The 14,165-nt window shown below is 42.1% G+C and overlaps 1 protein-coding gene across 1 annotated transcript in view; it reads right to left on the bottom strand.

Moving 5' to 3' along the window:
• Positions 1-1,076: 1,076 nt before the first annotated feature.
• The window catches only part of mamdc2b (MAM domain containing 2b), a 15,665-nt gene continuing 2,576 nt past the window's right edge, over positions 1,077-14,165 (bottom strand). The window contains exons 3-14 of the mRNA XM_072658336.1: positions 12,158-12,414; positions 11,998-12,082; positions 9,621-9,734; positions 9,096-9,379; positions 7,118-7,211; positions 6,880-7,026; positions 5,386-5,651; positions 3,841-3,937; positions 2,954-3,106; positions 2,421-2,680; positions 2,234-2,318; positions 1,077-1,465 (exon numbers count right to left, since the gene is read on the bottom strand). Of these exons, the coding sequence (XP_072514437.1) occupies positions 1,422-1,465; positions 2,234-2,318; positions 2,421-2,680; positions 2,954-3,106; positions 3,841-3,937; positions 5,386-5,651; positions 6,880-7,026; positions 7,118-7,211; positions 9,096-9,379; positions 9,621-9,734; positions 11,998-12,082; positions 12,158-12,414 (1,886 nt within the window). The 3' untranslated portion in view covers positions 1,077-1,421. The remainder of the gene's footprint in view (positions 1,466-2,233; positions 2,319-2,420; positions 2,681-2,953; positions 3,107-3,840; positions 3,938-5,385; positions 5,652-6,879; positions 7,027-7,117; positions 7,212-9,095; positions 9,380-9,620; positions 9,735-11,997; positions 12,083-12,157; positions 12,415-14,165) is intronic.

The following is a 14,165-nucleotide window of genomic DNA, read 5'->3' as shown; positions in this document are numbered from 1 at the left end:
AGCGAGAAAGTTAAACGCTAATTAAGTGAGTAAAATGAGAGAGTAAAATGTCCTTGGTTTCAATCTTGTGGAGAGATTAAAAACAAAAAAAAAAGGTATTGTAATTTCATGACTTTGTCACCTCGGACTACTTTACTGCTGCGCATTATCCCAAATGTTATTTGTAGTAATGCGTCTCCAACATTTCACCTATTTCACAGGCGGAGGAACACAGGTGACAGAAGCAGCTAGTACGGCAAGATTACAGCCGTTGCCTTTATGCTAAAAACTAAGGTGAAAATGTTAAAATAAGCTAAAAATAAACCCAAAATAAAACTAAGAGCGTGTAGTTGATCAACACCATTATAATCCCCAAATTTGATGCTGTTACCTTGCTATACGAGCACATCACACAAACACACTTCTGTAAAAACAAAAAAAGTTGACCGTTATAGTGGTCTGAGTTTAGGCTAAGTCGGTTTAGCAGTTAAGTTAACGACTGCTTCAAGCCTATTTCACCATAAAAATAAATAAATAAATAAATAAAATGTTTATGTAACACAGCAGGAGGCTTAATTACACCATTCATCCACTAGATGGCAGTAGAGGCGTTTGTGCGCACAACAGCTTTCATCCACACGCCCATCAGTTCATAAGTTCATACCTAAATACTTTATTAAAAATAAGTTATTTATTACATTATGAACTACATCCATGCATCTTCTTATTCTGTCCGTCCTGGGTAGAGTTGCTTTGGGTCCAGAGCCTTTCTGGAATCACTGGGCGCAAGGCAGGGATACCCCCTGGACAGGGCACCAGTCCATCACCAGATACCACACACACACACACACACACATTCACTCAAATACTCACACCTAGGGGCAATTTAGCATGGCCAGGTCACCTACCTATTTCTGGGAGGAAACTGGAGCACCCAGAGGAAACCCACACAGAAACCAGAGTGAGGATCAAACCCACACACCCATGGCCCCCTGAAGCTGTATGGCACACACACTACCTGCTGTGCCACCGTGTTATGCTCTAAAATACAATAAACACTAAAATAAGGTAAAAAGTAATGAAAGTTAATAAAATAATTCAAACAAGTGTTTTTTCACTTTATTAACATTCTCCAAAACCTCCAAAATCTACTCCTTTGTTCAGTGATATGCATAAACCAGAACAACTGCAAACTGCAAAGTTTGATTAAGCAAGTGAGCTGATAACATTGTCATGATGCTGTCATACAGAAACAAGCATGTCCTCCTAAAGTCTCCTAGTCCTAATAGCAAACCTCATTTTAAGGCAGTCATGTAGTAATAAAAAAAAGAGTCAGCGGTGACTGATACCCACTCAAAAAACCCTGCTCCCCTTTCCCTTCAAAATCTCTCCATAGGGTCCGTTTATCATCTGTACTCTGGTGTTTAGAGTCATCTAGTCTGTTACTCAATGCTGTTAAGATCTCCAGAAGTTGGCCGGTCAGAATCTGCGGGAGTGAAAGAGTCAGAGTTCAGTTTCTTCATGATGCTTTGATGGATGTTTTAAAAGGGCCCCTAAAATGTCCTTTAGTATTTATCTTGGCAGAGTTGAATAATGAGAGTTTGGTATATGAAGGTGACAATCCGTGAACCTTAAACACAAGGCTCTGTTTAAAAAGAAAAACCTGTGTAAGGAAAACAGGCCCTGTTAAACGGGCCAACGGATGTAACCGTCTACACTCATTATATTTACGCCCCCAAAATGTCCATACTCAAATACAACAGCTACTTCAGGAGAACATGGCGGCGGGGTGGAACATCCTTAAAGCGAATGTTAGGCTGACCAGAGAAGGATAAATGGCTCACTGGAGGCTAAAAGCTAATGCTAGGCTGACCTAAAAAGGAAGAACGGCTCACCTGGGGCTAAAAGATACCCCAGCTGTCCGGCTACTGTTAGCTAGCTCAACGGATGCAACGACAATAGTCAGTAAGAATCAGGAACAATGACTAAAAATGTGTGTGTGTGTGTGTGTGTGTGTGTGTATATATATATATATATATGCGTTTCATTCTGAGGTAAAGTTACAGGGTGGTAAGTCGGCTTGTAAAGCATCAAATATTTCGTACCTCTACTAAAGTCGCATATTGATTTTACTTAACTTAAAAAACTCAATAATACTCAATTCTCAATAAACAATAATAATAGCACCTAAAGTAATTTAAGTAGATTAATGCATTGATTATGAGTATGATTAGTTGCTGTGTCCAGGAAATACCTTTGCAGGGTCCCTTTTGAAATACGATGTCATCAATCGCAATATCACTTCTTACTGATGGACCTCGGACGGCTTCAATAACAATCTAAACCAAGTGAGGAAAGATAAATGATGATAAATGATTGCATGTAAATTAGGTCTCGTTAAGGACCTAGAGGTCTGGTTGTGGGTAATGGAGTTCACTTACTTGATGTGAATGATCATGCTGGTAGCTCACTGATGCTCTAACCCAGGAGATGCCCTGTTCGCCGGTGTGCATCCAGAGCAACTTGTCATCTTCCTTAAGTTCTGAGCGCAGCAGAACACTGAGCTGTCCTGTGCCAGAACCGTACATATGGTAAAAGAACTGCAGGCACTGTAGTCCTTTAGAACCACGGAGAAGGCTGGAGACCAGACGGGCTCTCTGGCCTGCCAGCATCAGGGAGGCCTCGATGTGCAAATAGTGACCTAGTGGAAAAAAAGCACTATTTACCAAACCAGGTGTGGGATGATAACACTAAATAATACTAGACTCATGAGGAGAGCTTTGGAGATGTTTTAATGAACACAGTGATGGAAAACCAGACCTTGTTATTAGTATTTATTCTAATATTACTGTTTTACTAGGCTAATGAGCACTTACTGCCCAGATGAGGAGCTTTTCTAGTCTAATTTGTACAAGTATCTAAACCTTACGCAGTACTGTAAATGTATTATTCTGGTCAAACAAGGGGAACATACCAACTCCAGTTGTGTGATCTCCTATAGGTCCTGTATAGGAAGTTGGGGTCGGGCCTCTAGCCAGAACCCAATCCGCGTCATCACCATGTTTGTCCTGCGTGTATCCACACATCCCAGTCTCAAAGTTACAATGAGAAGGAAGAACCAGAGGTCCTGTAATGTTCAAGATCAGGGTGGTAAACAACTACAGTAGTATGTGTATTGGTGTGTTGTGTGATATACAGTACTGTGGTCACATGAGTCTACATGAGAAGATCAGATAGAGGATAAGCCACTTGCAGAATAAGGGAGAAGACTGCTGGAAAAAAAAAGTTACAGTTACAGATACCTAAAAAATGGGACCCCTAGCAACCGTGCAAGACCTAGTAGACCACTCTCACTAATCTCCAGTTCAGATAAACAGCACTTAAAGCTGTCATTTCTGAGAGGAGACACTCCAACTACATATTTGCATCAGATCTGAAGACATCTGCAGGTTTTTCTATCCATCCTCCCACTGTGGATCTGAAAGGATGTGGAGCATAAGCAAACTTTTTGATTAAATAAAACTGCAGAAGCTGCTGCTGTTCTCAGAACTGACTGATTACTCCAGATTCCAGACCTCAACATTATTGAATGTGTTTGAGTGGGCTCTGACTTTTGCACGGTACTGCATACTGTATGTCTAATCAAAGGCTTTTTAACCACTAGGTGAATTGTAAAGCCCCTTAGCTTACCACATTTTCTGGAATCCCTCAGGGTTCTATTTTAGGACCTATGAAACTTAAATTACAAAAGTAATTACAAATTACAAAAGTAATAAGAATGTGGGCTTTCATATAGAGTTTACAGGGTTGAATAGGCTAAGCACTTTAGCTCATATTATGTGTGTTAAGGGGCTACTTTACCTAATTGAAGCTCACAATCCCCAAGACTGACAGTGATGTCGTCAAGACCAACGGAGCCACAAGTCCAGAAGCTTTTGCACGTACTGACGAACACCACCTTTGAAGAGAATAAGAGAGAGTGCAGCGCATCATTAGATGAATTTGTATGTAACTGGAACCATGATGAACCTGTAGTTGTCCTATTTTCTCATGGTCTTCATGGCATTCACTCTGATTCTGAAACCTATGAAACATACGAACCTAATGTAAAGCTGGGTAATGTGGAGAGGAGTCAGTGTTGCCCTGTCTTTAAATATCTAGAGGGCAGCATATCTGTTTAATCAGATTCAGAATAAAACAGCATGAGTTTCACAGAATTTTACACTGTTAAAATGAAACCAGGACATGGATTTAAGTGTGTGAGATTCAAATCATTTAAAATTGAACTGCAGTTTTTTAGGCTGACTGAACCTTTTTACTTGATTAATCAAAACAAGAGTATGAATCCAATTGAAAATTATATATATATATAATGTCCTGAATACATGAAAACACACCCAGGACTGACTCTGGGCTAGTTTTGGGGAGGGGCTCATTATTACTGGTTTACTGTCACACAGTTACTTTTCTGTGCATATTTATGCTAAATGGTATTACCTATGTCTATTGACCTATCAATAAGATGAGATAAGATGCTTTTATTGTCATTGCACAGTGTACAATGAAATTGAGGAGCAATCCAATGGAGCTTGCACTTTCAATAAATAAAAAAAAATATATATATAAAAATATATAAGTATAAACAAAAAGTATAAAAATTATTTATTTATTGCTTATTCATTCCATTTATTGCTTGTCCTTGGATACAAACACAATCACGCAAGCAGTGAAGAACAGCGCTTTCTGAAGTCATGACATTTCACTATGCAGGAACACCTGCGAACAACGAGCTTTTCTCAGAGAAGAAGGTTTTTAGCCATGCAGGTGATAGTCTAAGCAGTGTGGAAAGTTCAGTGGAAAACTGAACCAATCACGCAACCTGGAAATAGATAGCTTTCACACTTGCAACAGACCTCACCAGAGTCCACTTGAAGCGAACCCCAGAACCCCAAAACTTTCACCCCAGGGTCCGGAGAGGGGGCATTTCCTACATTTTCCTTGTACTTTATATTTTTTCTTGAGGTTCAACGTTTTATATGATTCCAAAAAAAAAAAAAAAGATCTTAATCATGAGCTGAATCAATCCTGAGAACTGCAGTATGAATGGGCGGAGCTAAACTGTGTTGAATAGGCGTATGAGATATGTAATATATACATAATAAGGGTGGATTGCTGGAGCCAGTGGATATTATTGCTCAGCTGGCAGCAGTGTGGACGTTCTCAGAAGGTAAATAAAGGAGTTGAGAGTCTGCAGTGTGGAGCTGTTTTACAGTAGAACATAAAAACAGACCATAATATCTGACCCTTATAAAAGTCTCACTGAAGCGCTCTGTTTAACCAGCGGGAGAACCGTACAGCCATGCAGACTGTGTTAAAATCCCTTTATGCCAAATCTTAGCTCTTTACCTGGGTAGTCTTTTGACTCTGGATAGAGAGTTCAGCTTGTATCCAAACGTCCCTGGTCTTCTCACTCTGGGCCCATATTTCATCCCGTTTAGCTCCAGCTGCATCGTACAGATGCACAGCCAAGGCTTGGCCTGTTTTGCTGAACCCCCTGAGAGAGTAGAAGAACCTCAGGCAGTACTTCTGGTTCCCTGGAAGCCGAGGTCCATAGAGTCGGCTGACATAGCCAGACTGCAATGTGAATTCTGAATTTGCCAACAAGAATGACCCTGTTTGGACAGAGACAGCAGTATTCTCACTCTGAATTCTAAGGCTCAGATCTCCTGAGCTTCACACCACGGCTTCTTCTTTGCTGTTGCTGTTAAAGTCATTGAGATTAATGTCTTAAAAAAACTCAGCGGACAACTTCAGCTCTTTTCATGTGTTCTTTGTAACAGTGCTGCGTAATTTCCCCCCCAATTGTTGATAGTCAGTGTGATATGAAATTCCATTATAAGCGTGAAATACATTACCCATACAACAGCAGAGCAATGTTGTTGGAACATAGGACTGGAAACCCAACCTTTGCTGTCCTGCACTGGGATTGAACGCTGCTCTTCCATGTAGAGAGTGGGTAACTTAACCACCCTGCTTATCAGCCCATCAGCATATCTATCCTCAACTACTAGCCGGATGATTATGTGTGTACAATGTGTGGGACAGTCATGGCTACTGTCACACCAAACCTTAAGGACATTTATTAGGCCTATATAGAAACCGCTGTGTATCCTGCAGCCATATAGCAGCAATCATATAGCCATATAAAGCTATATATTTCCAGCAGCCATATAGCAGCAGCTGTGAAATAATTCACTGTTAGTATTTCATTATTTTTATTTTGCACCATGTTTAATGGTGTTTTTTTTATTTTTATTTTGCAGCATTGGCTGCTACACGTTAGTCAATTATAGAACAAAATGAATATACACTTATTTAAATAGTATTAAAGTTTGGGTTTTACATGACGTTAATGTCACGTCTTACTCTGTGTGATCATTGGCGGGTTGCAAGCAGAAAGCTATTACTGCCTGATTCATGTAAATGCATGTTTTCCCCATTACACAAGTCCTTGGAAGTGCATGAAAATGCATTGATCACGTTGATTACTAACAAAATCTGATTTTCTTTCATAATCATATTACAAAGTAAAAGTAAAAACTTTTCTCTATAAGCCATATTACTCCATCTCCATCATTCAGTACTTACACTGTCGTAAAAAGCCAGTGCTGTGAACATGTCCTGAAGAGTGGACTAATAGAAGAGGTCCGTCTTCTTACATTAGTAACGGGGCAGAGGAGAATCTTTTCTGCCTCTTATAAAGTTGCAAGTTTGAAGGTATGTAAGATTATTTTTCAACTACAGTCATATACAGTATATTCCATCATCTCTAACAGTGAAGCCAAGCAGATCCACTGTGATCAGACTCAGGTTCACAAGCACTCAGAGCCATTACAGCACCTGTTCCTGTAGTGTGATCTCCTGCTCGGTAGATGTTGGGCCGGACCGACACTCTCTTCCACATCGCACCGCCTGCTGGACTCTGAGTGTACTGGCACAAGCCCAGCTCAAAGTCACAGTTTGCCACCTTGGGGTCGAATGTGGGTTCTGTGAAATATGTTGAATAAGGGGTTTAAACAGAATTTTAGAACATCAGGTTTATAAAGGGCTTTTTTAGAAGCTCCCAGGAGTACAGCACCTGTTCCTGCACTGCAGAACTCAGGAGAAAAGGAAATATCGTCCAAAAGCACGCGGCCTCCTTTCGGACTGTTGAAGGACACTTCAAATACCACCTAGAAACATGCACACACACACCCATACACACACACACATACACACACCCATACAGAAACATGCAGCATGAAAAAATAATTATATGCCGTAAAAATACTCAGCCTGCAAACACGCTCACAGATGGACGTCATGTGTCTCAGTCCTGCGCTGCTGTAGACGGGCAGAGAAAAGGACTATTTTGAATGCAGATTCTTCCCAGTCTGTTTTCTCTCAGATCAGGATTGTTTTCAGATGACATGTTCACATTTTTATTTTATCCTTTTGCTTTATTGCTTTCTTCTCCTTTCTATCCCATTCCTTTCCTGTTGTTTTCCTTTCTCCAGAACCCTTCATCATTCCTGTCACCACTTTTTTTTTGTTTTCTAATGGAAAAGAAATCTGCAACCATAAACTGCACCAGATACGCATAACTGCCTTCGAGGCTAAGCATTTCTGTGGTAACTATAAAGATTTTGTTTAACTAGCGTTCCAAAACACAAACTCAAGGACTTGCCTGAAAACTCTACCCCTCAAAAAAACACCAACACTACGTTAAGATTGCTAATAATGAGTGAAAGCAAGCAGGAGCTGTGCCCTGATTATGCTCTTCATTTCTAGACATGTCAGCATTTGCGGCTGAAATGTCTTAAAGCAGCTCAGTGGGGATGTTTTGAGATCTCCATACAGAGTGACTCGCAGCAGCCCGACAGCTAGGTCTCCCGCTGTCATGTCACCATAGTAAGCTGGCAGAGTAATAACTAGCATGTGCTTCTCCTGAGTCATCTTTTCAAAATGCTGCTAACGTAGCGTCCCTGGACAGCTCACCACATTTTCAAGACATTATTAGATTATATATAGTATATTCTGCATTGAAAAGCACCTGGGATACCATAGCAACCACTTAGCAACACCATAGCATCCACCTTGTAACTACTTACAAACACCACAGCAACCACCTAGCAACACCATAGCAACTACTTGGGGTACCACGGCGACCACCTAGACAACCCCATAGCAATCACTTAACATCACAATAGCAGCCATCTAGCAACCACATGGGATACCATAGCAACCACATAGCTGGCAGAGTAATAACTAGCATGTGCTTCTCCTGAGTCAAAATGCTTCAAAATGCTGCCAATGCAGCATCACTGGACAGCTCAACACACTTTCAGGAGACGATTAGATTATACATAGTATATTAATTATGGTTCTGCATTGCAAAGCACCTAGGATAACATAGCAACCACCTAGCAACACCATAGCATCCCATTTGTAACCACTTACAAACACCACAGAAACCACCTGGGATACCACAATGACCACCAAGCAACACCAGAGCAACCATCTAGCAACCACTTAGCAAAACAATAGCACCCATATTGGACACCATATCAAACATCTAGCAACCACATAGCAACACCATAGCAGCCACCTGGGATGCCATATGAACCACTAAGCAACATCCTTAGCAACCACCTGGGATACCACAGCAACCAGCTAGCAACACCATGAAAACCACCTGGAACACCATAGCAACCACATAGCAACAGCCTAGCAACAACCTGAAAGTGAAATCCACTTTAGCTACACAACCTTTCTTCTCCATGTTTCAGGAAGTGCATTTTTTAGGTGCATTATGTCAGCTGACAGACACCCGTGTTGGCAGGTATCATGCCAAATTATTAGGCAAAATATCAGCAATATCAACTTTTTTTGCTCAAGTGATCCTTTAAAACAAACCTGCAGAAAACATCAGATCTGTGTCACTTTAACCTGATCATTTATAGGAGATATATGCTTTCTTGGAAACCCCCAGGCACAGATGTCTGTGGCACCCCCAGGGATGAAACTTCCAATCTCCCAATGATAGATCCTAAACTGTCCCAGAACGTCTGCCTTACCTCTACAGGATAGGGGGCTCTCAGAGCCACTTGTACAGGAATCCAGACCTGAGTCTCTGTCCCCCAGTCCACCTGGTTGTTCTCAGGCTTGTCTGTTCTCCACAGCTCCTGGTACTGTCCAGCCCGGTCCCTGCTGTAGACCGAGAACAGATGACCCTCCACTTGGTCCTGCTTGTACTGAAAGCTCAAACAACCTGACATAGGAACCATCGTCATGGGTGACACCAGCTTGGCCACTTCTTGGAGAGTCTTGGTATGAACTGAATCCACGTACATGTAATTGCCTGGGGACAAAAGCAAGACCTTCATAGTCAATATGGGATTTTTCAGGCTGATCTGGCGTGACTAGTAGCATGTACTGTGTTCCTTTTGGCCTACATGAATACACCAGGAATGTCAAAATCACTAGGGTTAAATTAACACCCTCTCAAAGACCAGAGTAGCTACTATAATGTCTGGTGGTCTAGTGGTCAGTTAGAAAGGAGGTTTAAACACTGATAATGGTCATTTTAGGAGGTTACACACCTGGCTCAGCACTGGGGCTGGGGCTATTTGGAACTCCTCTCCCCACGTACCAGTTCACATTGCTGTTCCACTGGTTAGTGTAGCCACATAGATGAGACTCTTCGAAATCACACTCTTGGACAAAACAACAGAAAATAGGGATTATTTGAACATATTGATGAGATTTAGATGGAATGAGCAGCTTTAGTCCTAGACTGGTTTAGGACCTGTTGTCTTTGGATGAGCACTAATGCACACAAGGTTTTAACTAGGTTTAAATTGTAGCAGAGGAACCTGATGTTTTTAATGCTGTACCACCAGAGGCACTTGATCCACAACAACAACAACAACATTGCAGGCCCACAGCCACTAAAATGAGTGGTATGTGGGTTTGCCATGACCTTCATTAGAAAGCAGACCTAATCCACAGGAGCCTGTGGTGAGGGTTCACCACGGATTCGCTGACTTTCTGTTTGCCTGGCTTGTGAGTGCTGCTTAACTCCAGCAGAAACGTAATTTTGCAATGTTCAACAGGGCCATCGTATCCTCGTTTTGTATGGGATGGCCCAGAGAAGGCTTAGGGAAGGCTTAATGAAACTAAGGAAACTAAAAATAGATGTCTAGAAGCTTTTTAATAAAATGCTTTTTTCATTATTCATTAAATGTTGGCTGGAAACAAAACAGTCAAAATATTAATGAGATGGAGGCTCTGCATGGTCCATCAGACTGGTTTGAATCCCGGGTCATAGCCTTGCTCTCAGGCCTGGCTCTCTTAGGAGTGAGTTGATGGCGCTTCCTCCCCACATCACTCCTTCTGTGATGTTGGCAACGTCACAGAACATCAGCAAGACTAAGTCTAACCAGGTTTCAGTCATTTGTTAGAAAGGATCATTTCTACATGAAATAAACACTCCTCAGACTCTCTGCTGCAGCATCTGAACATTCAGGAGATCATCAAGAGACTTCTACTGAATTCAGCTGTTCTTCACTTTATTTGGAGAGTCTCGACATCCTCAACCAGTTCTAGATCTGCTGCTGACACCAGTCTAAAACTGGATCTTAACTGGATTAGGTAAGGATTAGTGCCAGGATGAGGGTTTGGGTTAGGTTTTGGACTGATGTTGGTGTTAGGATTAGGACCATTACAAAGGGGTTAGAGTTAGGTTTTGGGTTAAGGTTAAGGTTAGGATTAGGGCCAGGATGATGGTTTGGGTTAGGTTTTGGGTTGAGTTAGGATCAGGGCCAGGATGTGGTTTATGATTAGGTTTTGGGTTGGGGTTAAAGGTAGGATTAGGACCAGAATGTGGTTTATTATTAGTTGAGTTGAGTTTAAGATTAGGAGTAGGGCCAGGATCAGGGTTAGGATTAGGTTTGGGATTAAGGTTAAGGTTAGAATTAGGGCCGGGATGAGGGTTAAAATTAGGTTTTGGATTGATGTTAAGGTTAGGTTTAGGGGCAGGATAGGATTTAGGATTAGGTCTTGGGTTGAGGTTAAGGTTGGGATTAAGGCCAGGACAAAGATTAGGATTAGGTTTTGAGTTGAGACTAAGGTTAGTATTAGGGCCAGGATAAGATTTAGGATAAGTTCTCGGGTTGAGGTTAAGGTTAGGATTAGGGAATGGATGAGGGTTAGGATTAGGTTTTGAGTTGAGGTTAGGATTAGGGCCAGGATGAAGATTAGGATTAGGTTTTGAGTTGAAGTTAAGGTTAGGATTAGGGCCAGGATAAGATTTAGGATAAGTTCTCAGGTTGAGGTTAAGGTTTGAATTAGGGTCAGGATGAGGGTTAGGATTAGGTTTTGAGTTGGGGTTAAGGTTAGTATTAGGGCCAGGATAAGATTTAGGATAAGTTCTCGGGTTGAGGTTAAGGTTAGGATTAGGGTATGGATGAGGGTTAGGATTAGGTTTTGAGTTGAGGTTAAGGTTAGGATTAGGGTCAGGATGAGGGTTAGGATTAAGTTTTGAGTTGAGGTTAAGAGAAGGTAAGAGAAGTTTGTAATAACCCTTTCGGACCACTGGCGGGACATAGGCTTTTTAAGGGGTTAATCATGTACATAGGACCACTCCAAACACTCCAAAGTGTGACCTAAATTGCTACAGCTCTGCTAGCAGTAATGGCGTTATTGTAGAGATGTGTTTTTTTCTCAGGTTTTTTGACAGTTATGGTTTGAACTAAAGGCTGAAGTCTAATAGTCATGGTCCACCACTGCTTCCTTGTGCCCTTGTTTTGGCATAACCACATTCATGTAACCAGGAAAACACATGATCCAGCTTTTCCATTGGACGGCTCCAAGCAAAAGCAATTACTGTAAGCAGGTAAAGAGTCAGAACACGCAATGAAGTAAATGCAGTACTGGCTGTTAACTCCAAAAACCCCAACTTGTATGTGGGTCACTAACCTATGCAGTATTTATCTGAAATGTTGACCTCGAAGATGGACACACTGCTGCCTTTACCTGATCCAGGTCTGCCCTCAATGACAATCTACAAAAAAGATAAATTTAATAATTTCAGTGCACACAGAAGTCCCAGTGCAGCTCCCATTCATTCATCTCTCACCTTGTATGGTTCGGTGGAGTTCTGGAGGTCTATGCTCGCCATGAGCCAGCTGTCCGAGGGGCTGTGGGCAGACCACAGCATGTGGTCAAAACTCTCTCCCTCTAAACGTCTCTGAAGCTGCAGTGAGGCGCTGCCTGTCAGCTGATAGACCAGCCGGAGGCAGTTCCAGTCCTGTTGCTCCACCTCTGGACCCACCAGAACTGCTTTCTCCTTTTCCTGCCCACCCTGGGGGCTCACATCCACCGTGATAAAGTGCCCTCGGGACAGCAAAAAGAGCTTTTTGTCAGCAGGAGTGCAACAAAACTATATGGCCTGTGGAGGGCACTCATATTTAAATCATATATATTTGATATATCCTGGTCTTAGATACAGTTGCATGCAAAAATTTGGGCACCCTTGGTCAAAATGTCAAGGAAGTCAAGGAAGACCAGATTTCTAAAAGAAGAAGACCTGAAAGTTAAAGATCACACATTTCCTTTACAGTTTCATAGTACCAAAACATGCATGATCAGTACTAATCAGTATCCCTTTGGTGAGCATCACTGTTAGGAATCTTTCAGAGCTTGTTTGGAGGATTTTCACCCATTCTCCCTTGCAGAAGCCTTCTAGTTCTGGTGTGGGCTGGTGTCGCTGCACAGTAGAATAGCGCACCACCTCTCCAGAATCTGCTAAATCTTCCTGAGTGTCTTTTTGTAGGCAAGCAGAGGGAGCCCTTCCCAGCCAACATGTTCATTTAGGGCTCACATGGGTGGAACATGGGCTGGATTGGTTTCAGAAGAGCATAGGCTCTGGGTCGATTTGTACATGCATTTTTACTGAGACCCAGTTGAGCTTCCCAAATGGGCCCCATCGTTACAGCCCACCTTAATCTCACAGGGGTCCCATCTGGGCCCCATATGTAGTGTACAACTCTGATGGGGCTCATGTTTAACCCCTCCTGGACCAATCACTGACCCTGGTGGGCATCCATATGTGAGGCCGACGTGGAACCCGAGGACAAAACCTTCTGGTTCCCAGTTGGACTAACCACACAGGCTCCACATGGACATGTTTTTAGCTGGGCATGGCTACTGGTTCTTAGGGCAGGACCCAACACGGACTATTTATAAAGCCTTAAAATGTGCACCACTTTCCTAGTGATGGAACAAGCAACAACCCAAAGCCTAAACATGCTGTTTAAGGCCTGAGACCTAGAAAGTATGCTGCATAGCAAACACAGCAGTGGTAGCCATCTTGAAACCTGCATTGTGTTCATACTTTAATCCACTTTACAGAGTCAGAAACCACATAAGCAAGTCAATGTAAGATCTCTCAACAGTGCACTTGATGATTTAGGCCTAGATTTTGTGTAATGCTACTTGGTGGAGTATAAGCTTCCACTACTCGTTAGCTACATTAGCCTCATAGTTGCCAAACTATTGCTTTAATGTTGTTCAAAATGTTGTGATGACAGGAGGAGAAGATATATGTGACTGGGACACAGTGCACACATACACACACACACACACACACACACACAGGGTCCAAACACTGGAATGCTGTCTGGCTAAGCTAGAACTAATATAACTCCCACATTCAGATCCACTGCATAAAGCCTCACTCGTCCCATCCATTTCCTGCTGAGTATAATCCATCAAAAATAATTGACGGGTCCAGAAGCAACAGATAAACACCCTGTGTGCCACAGGTACGACCAGGCTCTAAAATTGATCATGACAAATTTAGCTTTTTGCATGTTCCAGATGCTTGAAAGCACATCATGCAGATGATAGTCATTACAGACGTTATTCCTCTGACAAACATATCCTGAAAACACAAGACTTCTTTCAAGTCTCTCTTATCTTGGAAATGTCTCTGCTGATTGTTTTTGCTTTTTCTCTTTTGACAGAAAACAAGTCTAACCGGAGTTTAAGACTTTATTGTGAGACTGTAGGTCTGGCCAAGTGAGGCCTGTGGGCCAAAGTTGGCCAGGAGGATGTTTGAAAAACAGAAAGTCACCCTAACCCAT

Source organism: Salminus brasiliensis, chromosome 16, assembly GCF_030463535.1.
Source record: "Salminus brasiliensis chromosome 16, fSalBra1.hap2, whole genome shotgun sequence".
NCBI classification, from domain to species: Eukaryota; Metazoa; Chordata; class Actinopteri; order Characiformes; family Bryconidae; genus Salminus; species Salminus brasiliensis.
Note: the sequence above shows the minus strand (reverse complement) of the source record. Positions and strands in the feature narration are given on the sequence as shown.